Source organism: Terrapene carolina, unplaced genomic scaffold, assembly GCF_002925995.2.
Source record: "Terrapene carolina triunguis isolate 2854851 unplaced genomic scaffold, T_m_triunguis-2.0 Scaffold238, whole genome shotgun sequence".
NCBI lineage: Eukaryota > Metazoa > Chordata > Testudines > Emydidae > Terrapene > Terrapene triunguis.
In genome coordinates, this window is record NW_020664589.1 from 17,294,685 (window position 1) to 17,310,398 (window position 15,714).

At 38.1% G+C, this 15,714-nt stretch overlaps 1 protein-coding gene across 2 annotated transcripts in view; it reads right to left on the minus strand.

Moving 5' to 3' along the window:
• MAPKAP1 (MAPK associated protein 1) overlaps positions 1–15,714 on the minus strand; it is a 157,207-nt gene that overhangs the window by 61,971 nt on the left and 79,522 nt on the right. For both annotated transcript variants that reach the window (XM_024214530.2, XM_024214529.2), the window contains exon 7: positions 5,428–5,537. In XM_024214530.2, the coding sequence (XP_024070298.1) occupies positions 5,428–5,537 (110 nt within the window). The remainder of the gene's footprint in view (positions 1–5,427; positions 5,538–15,714) is intronic.

Sequence of the window (15,714 nt, forward strand, 5' to 3'; positions counted from 1 at the left end):
AACGGCAGCTCTACAGGAATTGCAAACCTACCCAAATCATATCAGTGCAGATTTTGAAATACTTTTCGGTGTTTTAAAACACTGCTTAGTAATTTACTTTTCATCTTATATATTCGGATTAAGTGAATTTTTCTGTAGTCAGCTAAGTAAGCTGAAAAAAAATCAATACAGTTTTTCAATTAATCTTCGGAATGGTCTACACACAAACTTGAACTGAAATAATTAAATCTGTTTTTATTCAAACCTTCTGCTATTTTGGTGCAAATCTGTGTGTGGACACTTATTTTGAAATAAAAATGTCCCATCTCAATTTCGGTGAATTAAAATGGAGTTAGTTATTCCACTGCAAGTTTATGCGTAGACCAGCACTTAGCTACCTGGCTGAAAAATAAACTAGATCAGTGGTCCCCAAACTGTAGGGCGTGCCCAGGGTGCATGGCAGCGCCTGGGCCAGCCCCCAAAGGGAGTGGGGAGGGAGCACCACCCAGCCCAACTCTGCCACAAGCCCCAACCCCGCTCCACCCCCAGTCCAGCTCTGCTCTCATTCCCTCTCTGCCCACAGGCCAGCTCCACCCCATCTCCAGTTCAGTCCTCATCTCTACCTTCAGCCCAAGTTCCTCTGCTGAGCCAATTGTGTAGTAATGGGAGACGGGGGGTGTACATAGATTCCATTACTGGTAAGGGGGGAGCACAACAGGAAAAGTCTGGGCAACACTGAACTAGAACCATGTTAAGGAGCAAAAGTTTTCAACTATTGTTCTAGGCCTGGACCTATGTTTAAATCAATCTACAGAAAGAGCTGTGTACATGAGAAACTCGAGACTGGAGGGGAGGGTTGTGCTGGTTTCTAAACTGGACAGGTGGCTGTTTTGCTCTCTAAATTCTTTGGTGTTTTCCTTCTATGCTTAAATGAAAAATATTAAGGAAATCCTACTGGGTGCTTTGTGATTCTTCAGTACACAACTTTCTCTAACAACAAGGCCCAGAACAGCCTAACGTGATGAAATGAACGAGAGGCATACAGAGATGTGACACAGTTGAAGCCCTAAATCCGTATTACATGGGTTGTGTCTCTCTTAAACAGGCCTGAGTTTTTGTTTACTATTAAATTTGTCAATACCTTCATTTAGTAAGACAAAAGTGCGCATTCTGATTAGCCTGCAACATCTTTTGGTCAGGGGCTAGTCCTTTGTTTTGTCAAATGCCTAGCACATTGGGTGCTATAAAATAAATCAAAAGTGAAAAACAGGTTGTTTTTTCTTCTTTTAAAATAAACCCATAAACGGAGTCAATGTATGCATTTTTACTAGTTTTATTGTGGTTAGAAGCTATCACCTTCTCTGAAAAGACTATACAGAGCTTTTATTTCTTTTACTAAAAGCACATTTTTATAAAGAACTTTAGAAAGGCCACCACTTAGTCACCATACTCTGTCTTCTCATGCAAGTATTTTCATAACAGCTACATTTTGATGAATGACAGATTTTAGAAAGATCTATTCCAATATAATTAAAATGTTTTTCCATTTCTTTCAGATTATTTTCCATGAAATAAAGGTCATTACCCACATATGTATCCATTTATTGACCCATGTTTTCATACACTAAAATATCTCACAATTAAATTGGAGGCCAAAGTCTTATTCAGCTTTAGTCTCATTAGCAAATGTAATTTGAAATAAATGTGTTCATAACATTTTTATAGATGTGATTCATCTAACATATACTTCTGTGTTAATATCAGTGCATATATTAAAATAGAACTTTCATAAAGCTGAAATCTGAGCTACCATTTGTCACTACAAACTCTATCTGTCATTATCAACCTCATGCTTCATGAGGTTGGTAAAGGTTGGTAGTGACAAGGCTGGTAATGGTATTTTTAAACAAAAGTCAAAAATGGAGCAGCTCAGAAGGTCATTGATTCACAGAGGTGACCTAGGCAGAGAGATTTTCATGAACTAATGCATTAAACCCCACCGCCCACCTGCACATTACAGATTAATAACTACAGCTAGCAAAATCCAGGAATATTTGTACTAAATGGGTAATAAAAGTATTCTTCAAATTACCAAGAGAAACAACAAAAACAAAAATCACAGAAAACTAATTCAGGGACTGTACTTAACTCTGCGGTCATTGGAATGTCCACTCCATGGTCACATTACAACCGTTCAACAATCTCTCCCACACCTGAAAGATGCCACCAAACTTTCCACCTTTTCACAAATGCAGGATGATTTGAAATGTCATGCAAGTCAGTAATGAGATAAAAAGTTACAGAGAAACTTTTTATAAGGAACTTAAAAATGAGTTAAGCCTTAGCATTAAATTGATAAACTGAGTACACTGTCCTATGAAGACTGCACTGTAGGTCTGTATGCAAACAGAAAACAAAGAAAAGTTCACCAGGAGTTCCAGTTTTATGAAACAATTGCAATACTATAAATCAAAGTTTTAGATAAATTTTCATGGCAATATTTCAAAAAGTAAAAATATTTTTAAAATAAGGGATTAAATTGAAAGGAGCTGTTTGTTGAACCAGAGGGGATATTCTTTTTCTAAATTAAATTCTATCACCAACTTTTACTGAAAACTGAGACATCACAATCTAGTCTTTAAGAATGAACTAACACATATATACACAGGCTCTTACTGTGTTGATAGTTTATGAGATTAAATTCCATTTATTCTGTGTCTCCAAGAGAAAATATCAGAGCTACATTCACTCAAACTGAAAAACCTGGTGTGAAAGAAAGAGCGAATTCTAAATCTCGCTCTACTGCATTTTAGTCGATCCCAAAAGCCTTCTGAATTCTACTGTCATGTAATCTTAGCTGCCTTCTCCTTGCTAATAACAGCACAGTGACCACAAATGACTTGTTTCTGATCAAGTGGGAAGTGCAAGAGACTCAGTCAGAGAACATGGCTGATATTTTCCAATACAAAGCTATTTCAAAGACTATATAGGCAACAAAGAGAAATCTGTCAGCTGATGAGTTGCAGTGTTGTGCAGGGATGGAAGTACAACAGTGATACACCTCTACCTCGATATAACGCTGTCCTCGGGAGCCAAAAAATCTTACCATGTTATAGGTGAAACTGCGTTATATTGAACTTGCTTTGATCCGTCGGAGTGCGCAGCCCCGCCCCCCCGGAGCACTGCTTTACCGCGTTCTATTCAAATTCGTGTTATATCGGGTCGCATTATATCGGGGTAGAGGTGTATATATAAAAATAAGTTATAAGGTATTATTCCATATATATATATATATATATATATATATATATATATATATATATGAAAGTACCTTAAGCTAAGTAACTCTATTATAGTGATTTTAACACAGGATAGATACATGACGACATGTTAAAAATATATCAAAATAAATAATTTTGCTTATTTATGGTGCTCAAACACTATACGAGAGAGAGAATGAGGATCTGCTTCATGAAGTTTAAAATCCTAGGCTCTGATTCTGGAAATACTTATGCACATGCTTAGCTTTATGTTGTACTGATGTCAATTGGACTATTTATGTGATTAAAAGTTAGCATGTACATAAGTATTTCCAGAATCAGGGCCTATTTTAGACAGGACAGCTGACAAACAAACATACTGGATGAGGTGGTGTGCCGGTCACATGGATAAAAGTTACATTTATTAAAAAAATGCACAGACTATTTCGTATGTACTTCCCAAGCCTCAGAAATTTAAATATACCTATTTCAGAACAGTATATTATTTTGCAATATATACAACTAAGTAGGTATAAGGTTTACAACAGTTTATGTGCAGAGATGATATGACAACAGAATCAAAGTCTTAAAGGAAAAAACTCCCTTTCTACAACTACTGAACATAAGTAGCAGAATTAAAGAAAAAGCAGATTTCAAATAGAAAAAAGAGCAGCATTTAATACACAAGATAGGATAGCAACTGAAAGATTAAGCTAGCCATCCTCCTATCAGGAGAGAAATTTGACCCCCAAGAAATACATAAAAGTCACCCAAAAAGTGAACAAAAGAGATGTTTGAAAAAAAACCCAGAACACCATTCATCGCGGCTAACGACTTGTTCATTATGAGTGATGATGGATAAAGACTTCTCACGCTGAGATGAAATCAAGATTTATATGCATTGTTTCCTCTCCCAACTTGTGGGAAGATCATCATCATTTAATTCTATCTCTGCGGCCAGTGATGGGCATCCAGAGAGCTGGTTATCAAACGGCGCAGTCAGCTGGCAAAAGCAGAAACGTGCAGTTGGCACATCTGGACCAAGCCGCCACAGCTGAGGGTGAACAATGACTCCTGGCAAGCAGCCAAATTGCTTGCAGAAGCTAGCAGGTCTCATCTACAACCGCCCCTACCAGCATCTCTCTCTCTCTTTTTTTACGAGAATCAGATTTTCAATTGCTCTCCTCTGCCATTTTTTACAGCTCTTATCGTTCCCTTGGAATATGGCCTTGAGACAGCTCATCCGTGTCCTTCACTGTGTTATCTCTTCTAACTTTTATTAAAACTTCAGCTTTCATCTGAAGGTAGCTAATTAAATCCATGACAGATTATACACGCGTTTAAAAAAACTGCACCGAACTATTTTTTCTAAACAGAAAAGGGTTTATTTTATTATCACATACTTAAAACTAAGGGTTATATAAGGAGGTTTCATTCATTTACAAAGACAAGATACTTATCTCTACCTAGTATATAGATAGGTTTATATTAAAGTTCTCTGTGGCGTGACAAGACTCAGTGCAATTTCTCACATTAATTATTTCTTGCTGGACAGATTTCTCAGCCTTGTACTTTTAAAATATCTCTACTAATATGTATGTGAATGTATATTGATAATCATGAAAAGCATTGCTTTGCAATAAAGTGAGATTATTACATATTTTCTTCTGTTTTAATGTCAATATGTCTAAGCTATTTGTCAGGGCAACAATATTTTGATAATATTGCAGGAAGTCAATTATTCTGTTATAATCTGCTGTATTTTTTAGAATTTGTTTTAAATCACATTAAATACCTGGTTCTGACATAAATGAAAAGTATATGAAGTCTAACAAGCAAAGGCATAATCATGTTTCCAGTTCATTTCAGGCTATCAGTGACTGGTGTTTAATGCAAGTGGCTTTGTCATAATAAACAAACATTACTGATACTGACTATATGGCTTTTGCAGGAAACATTATACAATTCTCCCACTGTCAGCGTTTTTCAGTAGTATCTGAAAAGCTCTCTTTCTTTACCCACCTGTGAACAGAGCAGCTTTGGAGCTGTGCTGAAAAATCACCATACCAACTGAACAAAAATTAGCATTTTGCATGACAGTCACAAGAAAACAGATTTTGGGGGGGGAGGGGGAGAGAGTTACTTATGGCAAAAGATCTCTTTACAGAGAGCAAAATATGTATCCCACCTGAACCCCTCTGTGATCCCTTCCTCCGCTTTAAGGCCTTTTGTAAGATATCCTTCATGGTGACCTTCATACTGTCCACCTGAATAAGTGAGAATCCATGAGCAGCATTTCTGCAAGACACACACACACACACCTCGTTATTACAAAACATAGGACAGTTTATTGCAATCCCCACTGCACATAAGTGTAGTGAGCAAAACATGTACTGGGTATGCCAATGAACTAAACAGAAAGATTTGCATACTTGTGACACGACGAGAGAAGCTAAGCAAGCTCTGATGAGCAAGTTGGGGACAACAAAGGAGAAAAGTGACAAAGCTCAGGGTATGCTGCAAGGGTTTTCCTAATTTATCATCTTCATTTCAGATCACTTTGTGTTTGTCCTTACAAAAGGAAAATGAGCAAACACACCAGCAGAACTCCTTTATTTCTCATTATTAGTAAAGCGTGTTAGGTGCTTTGCAGAATACATAAGAAGAACTGGCCCCTACCCCAAACAGCTTGCAATCTCATTTTCATACAGGATGCAATCAAGGTGCAACAAAATAGTAAGGAGGGAAAAACTAGGGCACAGCATTATATTAAATAAAATGAATGGCTTTGTTGACTTGTTTCTTGTGAGCATTGTGGCATAAATCTGGAAGAGATGATCATGAAAACAGGTTAGTTGGTCTGGCCCTCAGCTCAGGAAGGCATTTTGTGCAGGGACGAAGTATGGTAATTGACCTCGAGATGGTCATCGGAGAAATGGACAAATGGGGTACTGAGAGTGCCATCCACTGGTGAAGTGGAGAAGATGATGGTGTAATAAGAGAGGTGCCTGGCTGATCAGTCAGTAAATTTTGCCCATTGGACTTTGCAGTCAATCTCTGTTCATGTCAGCAGATGTCACTGAAGGAAATTTTAGAGATGTTGGGCACACACAGGGAAAGGGCTGCACTGTAAGGAAGAAATTGTATTTCACAAGGCAATTTAGACAGGAGGAGGTGGAGCTCTCTCACTCTCTATGTGGCTATTTCAATATTTTAATCAGGAAACAAAATTCTAGATGAACAGTATCAGGCTGGAATATTTTAAAACTAACTGGCAGTCAACAACAATCCAATCAATACACTTACATCATTATAAAGAGGACCAAACTGAATGTTATGGGATGACCCTAACTCTGGGAAGAAGTTTAGTTCAGATTACTGTCTCAGCCCTATCCCATGCTGGGAAATATCCTAGAAAGATCACTGACAACTTGAGCTCTTGTCACATGTTATTTCTCAACCACAACCATCAGCTGCACTATTAGTGCTATCGACAATGGTGTGAGCATGCACAAGTTTGTAATGATACAGGTTCCTCAATTTTGGAATCCACATACACTGGTCTTACAATAAACATAACACATGTGGCCAACCACTGTTTCCTTTCCCACATGACCCTACAAGCATGGGGTGGAGGTGGGGAAACATAGCCCTTACATGGAAATTAACATATTAGATTAGATCAGCAGGCCATCTAGACCAGTACCCTGTCTCTGACAGTGGCCAGTACCAGATGCTGCAGAGGAGGAGCAAAAAACCCTACAGTGGATAATTATGGGATAATCTACCAATTTAGGGGAAGTTCTTCCTAAATCAAGGCAGTTATTTGATGGCTTATGCACTGAAGCATGTGGGTTCATATCCATTATACATTAGATAAAATTTAAAAATTGCTTCTGTGAATGTTCTCATTATCCATATAAAATGTGTAAGTCTCTTTTGAATCCTACGAGGCTCTTGGCCTCAGTGAAGCCCTGTGGCAGTGAGTTTCAGAATTGTGTGTTATGTAAAACTATTTCCTTTGAATTGCCTCCCAATTTCATTTCCCCTTCCCCTTGTTCTGGTGTTATGAGACAGTGTAAACAGGAGCAATACATTTACCTTCTCTGTACCATTCATTATTTTATAGAACTATCCTCTCTAAACTAAACATTCCTATCTTTTCAATCTATCCTCTTTTCATGCCTCTTCAAGTTTGTTTGTTACCCTTCTATTTGTGCTGTATATTTTTGAGACGGAGTGATCAGAAGTGAACACAGTGCTCAAAATGAGGGAGTACAACCCATTTCTATAATGACATCATACAATTTTCAGTCTTAAAACAGCCAGACATTGTTTGCTTTTTTGATTGCTGCCACACACTGAGCAGGGGTTTTCACTAAATTCAGAACCCTGCAATGCACATGACTAGTTCAAACTATTCCTTTCAATACACATTACAGTTGTCCACACTAAATTTTACGTGCCATCCTGCAGCCCATTCATCTAGTTCTGTTAGATCCTTTGAGTTCCTTACAGTTTTCTCTAGTCTTGACTGATCTACTGAGGAAAGCTTTGTGGTTTTTCTGGTTAAAAGCTGGCATATGGAAGCAGTGTACATGTCAAAACACTAAAGTTCTAGTAATGGAAACTCTTAGTTTCTTTTACATTTCCAAGTTATCTGATGTGTGCTACTGATATGTCCCAGGAGGAGTCTGGAGAGCATTTTAAAGCATCAAGGCTGATGAACAGAACTCTGTCCTGAAGGAGGGGCTCTGCTGTTCCTAGATACTTTATAGAACATTCTACAGTACAGAACTTCCAGGCAAACTAAAACATTAAAAAAAATGAGGAAAAATAAGTTCAAAATAAAAACAAAAACTAATTTGGTCAAACAGAAACATGACCAGCCTTGCGGACTTAAAAAATGCTTTCAATGTGTTTTCTCATAAGCAAACTAAGGCCTTCAATCTAAGCTAAGAATAAGTCAAGCTGCCTGCCGGGAGTGAAACAAACAATGGCAACTGAGCACTGATGACCTAATTTGGGTTTGCTAATGCTAAGATGTCTCTGGAACTCCCCAAAATGGAAAACAGACTTTTAATTCTTGTCACTTCAGCCGTTAAAAAGGAAAAGCTGTTGTTGATCCTGCTAGTGTTTCAGTCCATTTTAACTCGGTCAAGCCTTTCCTATTGAGCAGCTGGCCTGAGAACTGTCCAACTAATTTTACTGAACATTCTCTTACTAAATCATGGCTGAACCACAGCCATTCTTTGCCTCAGAAGCTGGATCCCATCCCAGAACAATCTTTAAAAGTTTATTTTACTGATCAAAGCAAAAAAAAGAGAAACCTCGATGTTTTACTATATTTAGTGAGCTATTCAGTAAGTGAGACCTTGGCAAGAGAAACGAAATGTAAAGTGCACCCCACATTTGTAAACTTTTGGATATTTGCTATGGAATAATGCCAAAGGTGTTTGAAATGCCAATCAGAGTTCAGACTTACTAGTATTTTCTTGCTTTGTTTTAGTTAAATAAAAGAAGAACATTGCTCTTCTCTGACAATACACAGCAGAATCTCAATACCACATGGTAGTACACAGTAAAACCACTAATCTGCATTGAAAGTAGATCTGGGCACAGAACAATGAGATTCTGCTGTCATCTCGGGGCAAGGCCAGTGTGTTACGCCATGTTTCCCATGCACCAAAGGGAGAGAGAAGCATGAGACCTCCTGCCCTTTCTCCTGGCACTCTGTAATGCTATGGAACAGTGCTATCACTTACACTTGGCTGGTGGTGCCAGGGCTCATCCCTATCACCAGCACTCGGAAGCCTGCAAACTTTGCCAATCCATATTGACCTTCCCTCTCATTAGTGCAGAGTAGTGAGGTGCTACTGTGGTGGGAAACACATTTCAAGGGTTACTTGCCAGGTTCTCAGTCATTTCCTATATTGGTACCATACATCAAGTGTCCTCATTACAAGCTATACCTTATCCAGCATAAGTTTAAACAGGTTTTCAAATTACATACATTTTAACCTAACCCACTGTTGTGTGATACCATTATTTTAAACGAATGCATTTATCTTTAGCTGCTAGAAAACATCGGACCGACAAAGAGAGACTATTCTATCAATTAAAAGTACCTTTAGAAAAAACAGAGTCAAAGAAATTCCTTAGCCTGTATTTTTCTGTCATTTTACGAAAACATACCTGGGTGACAAGGTTAAATCAAGCAAAGGAAATCCCTGGCACTTATCATCCACAGGCATTACTGATAAATTGTGCAATGGAGGAATAAAGGATTACCTTCTGTATTTTTTCATTACACTTTTCTTTTGTTACAGAATACATAAATCCATTGTGGCACAATGTAATATGTATCATCGTGCTACACCTGTGGACGTTTCATAACGGCTGCCATGTCTGTGCAGTCAGGAATGATAAGTGAACCACCCGTGAATGTTAATGATAGTGATCATTCTGAGGTAACTTGGCTTTCCATCTTCCTTTACAGCCTTAGCGCTGAAGCCAGGGTGGCAAGGTTCAGGAGAGGAAAATGAAAACAAGAGAAAAGGCAAAAGCTTCAAAGCTTGGAATGTTGATTTGGGGGGAAGAAGCGGGGGATTTATATAGTATCTTAGTCTTGGGCTCAGTTTAAGTAAATAAATTAACGTTTAAAAAAAAAAAAAGAGTAAAGGCTTCTGTCGTCAACATTAAGCACAAACTTTTCCATGCACTGTCTGTGTTTCTCTCTCATGTGGAAACAACTTTTGTTCTATTCTGAGGTGGAATCTATAGCACTTACAAATTTTCCGCAGAAAATCCCTGACATGGTTGAAAACGACTGGTGATGACTAATAATGTTTTCCATCTGAAGAGTGTGAAATCAAAGTATGCTAAAAATCCCAGTTGATGCACTGTCCTTAACTTAAGATGGGTAACTTTTTAGATTAAAGTGCACAATAATGTGAATCATGATGACTGTCAGCCCACATTTTTAGCTCTGCCTCTGAAATGCCTTGCTTTTGTGGGTCTAAAGTAAGCCTCATGTTACTTTTGTGTGCTTTTGGGTTTGATTGCCGTACTGTGAGAATACTTTAAGTTAACCTATATATATTTGCATTTTATATATGTGATAAAATACATTTTGTAAGTTATATGTACAGGTATGAAAACGGAGGATAGGACTATTGTGGGTAAGTTTCCATAACCTCTGAATTGCATTCATAAGTGCACCACAAGGAAGATGTCATATGATTTGATTGGAAACAATCTGAATCTCTCAGGTATAAAGCTAGTGTAACTTGGGGGGGGGGGATCCATAATGATCAAAGCAATTTGAACTAAACAGGAAAATAAAGCGTGCTCCAGGCTAGAGGCCTTGTATGCCAAATTTAATCTAGGAGCCAAATGGCAGCAGAATCACCGACTCCTGAACAATGCCATTAGTCAGAGTATGTCAAGCTGTGACAATAAAATTTTCAGGAAGAAGAAAATCCTAATGGGTAGTATCAGAATTACTTTAAATAACTTTGCCTCATTTGAAGTAAGTCTTTCAGGTATTACTTCATCAGCTAACACAGCTCACATTTACATGAATGCAGTGCTTTGTTTGACTCAACCTGACAAATTCAAATTGACATCAAAGCTGATTGTTTGAGAATGCAGTGTTTGACATTGGACAAAGTACTCCTTTCCATAACAGACATTTTCCAAAAACATAACTCGCTAGACTAATGGGCAGTTAGAAGCCACTTCTCCTTGTGTAACTTTGCCAGAGTCCTTGGAACTTGCCAAATTCGGTCATGCCTGCTTAGCTTGCTCAACTGATTGTGCCAGAAAAGAAAATAAGACACAGATGTATTTGAGCTCTTTGAGATGCCAGTAAGAGAGACAGCTAATGGCTTCATTTCGACCCTCCCCTACCAGCTGGGCACAGGTGGGGGCATAAGGAGGTCCCTCTCCCTAATCAAACTCAATTATTTACTACTCTATATAACCACAAAGACATTTACATTCAGCTAAGAACATAAAACACACCGTGGGCTACTTCCAACCATTGCCACTGGGTATTTATAGCAAACTCAAGTGGCTAAGAGTTTGCCTTGGCAAGGAGTTTAAGTGTATAAAGTTCTGCAAACTGTTTCTGCTCAAATATGTCCTGCTGAAATGGGGTCCCAGGCGAGGGTCCATAACTGTCAGTTCAGTGAACTGCATAACATCTGAGAATGTATTCAACATACAATATGGGCAAGATCTTGAAATCAAATGCCACATTTCATCATGAAGCTTCTCAGAAGCATCAAGTTTTTCCACCAGTAAGTGATACAGTATTAATGAACATTACAAGTCACTAGACTGACAGAATAGCAACTGAGAATACTTTAAGGTGAGAAGAGACACAAAACAAAAAAGAATACAATTATATGCATTAGTACAACAACAGTAAAGGAAAAGAAGATGTAGAATCTAAACTAAATCCCTTTAACTATCATAAAAATAATCTTTTCACGCTTACAGAAGTATTTCTCAATTATAGTTATCAAATTTTGATCATCTTTTCCATCTTAAATTAGATTTCTCTAGGGTAATTTGTCAACCCAAATCCTTGTCCAACTGAATAACACACAGACATTTGCATATTGGAAAAGTTGTTAGCAAAGACTAATAGCAATTACTGATTTTGTTTGTTTTATTTCCTGTTAGTCCAGAAGCCACTGTCTCTATTAAAGTTAGCTTTCTGTGTAAAACAAATTCCTAAGCCATCAAGACAAACTAACAGTTAACTGGCAGGTTCTAGTAACATGGAAGAATTGGCCATGTAAGGATGGTTTTGATTTAATAAAAAGGTCTCTTTAGAAACTACTGGCCAGCCATATATATTCAATAACTCTCCCAGTCTTTAAAACTCTTCTACTGTAAAATAAATGAACTGCAAAGAGTATTTGTAATGGTCAGAAAATAACTTTTTTTTTTTAATTTAGGTCGATCCCAAACCCAAATACTGGGTACAGATTTCTAGAGTGCAGGGGTTTTTTGGGGTTTTTTTTTTAAAATTAATTCATAGGAAGCTGGCAATATCTACATTTCTAGAGTTTTCTTGTTCAATGAAGACCCAGTGCTAGAATGTATTAGAGTATCCCCTAACTGTTACTGCTTTGAGTTGATTGGTTTCATTACACCATATAAAATTTGGAGCAGCTGGTCCACCTTGCTTAATTGGTCTACCTAATATCCTAGGAAAAACATGACTTTTGACTGTGGCTAGTCTCCCTGAGCAAGCAGTATTTATTATTATTGGATCTGATTGTGTCCCCAAGATCTGTGCGCTGACCCCCCCTCCCTTCTGGGGCATCCTGGGGATAAAAGTCAGTCGCCTGCACAGCGCTTTCCCCTACTCCCAGGACCCTGTGGGATTCAAAAGCTATGCAGCAAGTGGACTGGGTTAGCAAGTCCACACTGAGTTGAGATGGGGAGGATGCTCATGGTCCTCCAACCTACCACCTTTCCTGCAGAGCCCGCTCCGTGGTAGGAATTTTCTTGAAGAGGGGTCCCTAGGGCAGCCATGGTTAGAGGTCATGCCTACTAGCAGGAATGGCAATGCCAGGGGCACAGAGCTACTGTGGAGACAGAGGCATCCGGGGACCCTGCAGCTTGGGGCAGGCCCCAACATTCATTTTGCAGGTGGGGAAGGGTGTCAACTACACCCCATCCCCATTAGAAAGATTAGGGAGCAGGGAGTGGGCAAAAAAAAAAAAAAATCACAAATCAAAAAAATATACAAAACTTTTTATTTTTTTTAATTTACTCGTTGCTAGTTATTTACCTTCTTCCCATTTTATAGTCTTCAATTACTAGCAGATTTTTTTGAATGTGTTTCTTTAATTTCCAAATTGTTAGTAAAATCTGAAATTCTATATAGATTTAGTCTACTAATAAGTTTCGCGTTTAAAATGCTCATCTGTGCCGAAAGAGACAAGTCCAGGGCCCTCAATAACATCCCTACTGTGAGAACAACAAACCTCAAACAGAGCTGATAAATGAATAGACTGTGTATATTTGCAACGCCCCCCTCCCCCCAGCACCTTCCAATATATTGAAGTTCCACAAGTCATTTGAAACCATTTGAGCAGGCTATACTCCTTCCTCGGAGACTGGAGTTCTAAGCCCGTGGGCTATGTGGTCTTAAATCACTTAGATGCTTTTAAAAAACTCAACCTCGGGTGCCTAAATATGGATTTAGGAGCCTACCTTTAGGTGTTTATTTTTGAAAATTTTGGCCTGTGGGTTTAAAAGACTTCTCTATAACCTTGTTAATGTGCTGAAAGCTTAGATAACATTTCATTGTTAACACCAAAGCAATTTTGTTTTGGAATGATGACGACTTTTTTGCCGCTAAGATAAATTTTAATAAAAATTAAATTTTAGCCCTTGATCCTGAAAACACGTAAGTACATGAGTAGTCCCATTGAAATAAAGTTACATTCCTGCTTAAGTATTTGCAGCAGATCAGGATTTTAATTGTCAAGGTTTTGTTTTTTGCCTGTAGCAGTTTTGTAAAATTCAAATAAGATACCCTGCCTGTAGTTGCATTTAAAAAAACAATAATGTAATGAGAACGCTGAATCTCAAGTCGCAATAGTGCATCATTTCAAATTAGCTTCACAAAGTCTCAACATGACTGAAATCATTATTTTAAAAAAATCAAGGGATTTAAATTATTTTAAATTAAAGTGTAATTCATTCAGCCATTGATTTAAATCGCCTTGATTTAAAACCACTCTACCCTGCTGAGGAGGAACTCCACGAGGGGCTCCTCGGGAACAGTACCTCCCCCGTAGCACCCGTCTGTGGGTTTTACTGCAAGATGATCCAGCCCGTTAGTATTGCTTATGTACAGGCAACGTGCTTATTAAACGAGCAGCTACAAACCTGATGTGGTTTAAACATGACCGTAGTTTTTTTATTGAACTTTAAAGACATCAGCAAATTTAATGAATTTTACATTTTAAAACCTGTGCTTACTATATATTTCTGCTGGTACAAAGCTTATTCTGGCTCCATTTCAAGAGACGGATATTGTAGAGTGCAAATGCACATATTTGATTTATCTGACCTGTTAAATCTTAAAGCAGGCAATGAGTGACTTCCATCTCTTATTTCTTATTTGGTTATTTCTGTCATTTTAAACAGACAAAACTGTTGTTCTCTCCAGATAGTAGCCATTGCCAAAAAAGAAATTAAGTGAGATCTATAAATTCTAAATTATGCAGACTATGGACAATGACAATCTGGACAATGAAAATGGTTGCAACTACCACAGAATGAAAAGAAATAACACAGTTGCTTCTCTAAGACTCAAGCAAATCAACAGTCCACTAATTTACCCCATATCAGCTCTGGCTTTTCTTTCACTGTACTCCACACTTCAGGTGCTGGAATACTACACACTTTAAAGCAATTCACATTTAAACAGCTGAGATTTTTGAAAGTTCACTTAAAACTTTATTTGTTCAAAGGGACACTATCAAGTTCGAAAGTCACATCTGAAGCTGAAAAGTTTGTACCTACTTTTGTAACAAGTGACCCCTCTCCCGCAACATTAGAGGAAAATGATTTGTTAATGTTTTTCATTTTATTCCTTTAGGCATTTGACAACACTTTGTGTATAGCTAATATCACTGTTCTGTTGATTAGCCAGTTGCACTTCCTGTAGTGGGGTACAGTGATATCACTTCCATACAACTGCATTGACAGGAGCTAACAAATATGCTCTCCCCACAACTTGCAAGAGAGTGTTTAATCAGTAACAGCAGCAGCAGAGCTGAAATCGAAGCAGCAGTATGCATGTGCACCCACAGAGAGGAAGGGAGGAATATTTAGAACATGTTTTGTATTGTTGCTCTTGAGCCTCCTGAAAAGACTCTTCTCAACATCAGCAACGGAGCCAAAAAAGGTATACAATTTTTAAAGTATGTTCTGAAGGGAAAAAAAGAATTCAGGACATGCTATTTAAAGGATGCTTTGTCAGAAAATCAAACCAAATATTTAAGATGACCATATCCTTTCAAACGTACTCCAGCGCTGTATGTGAGTGTGTGGAAGCTGAAACAAGGAAGAAATGAAGCAATCTTTCACATCTTATTACAAGGTCCATTTTTGTTTTGGCCTATTTCTTGTTTTGCACAGCTCCAAGTCACACAAATGAGCCATGCAAAAGAATTCTCTCTTTCTTGTGGACTTAGCAGAACCCTTAGCCTCTAGTGAGTGGATGGCTGTGACACACTGGATATTTTATGTGAAAGCTGGAGCTTCTCCCTCACAGGTGAGAGACCCGGCCCATAGCTCTGGAGTGGAGAGTTTCCCTATCACTTTAGGAAAGAAGGCAAGTTTATTCTTCTAAAGGACCTCTTTCATTCTTTCCATGGATACTGCCCTGAACTAGTCAGTAAGGCTATAAACCTTCTCTCTTTCAAATCCCTCCCAGACC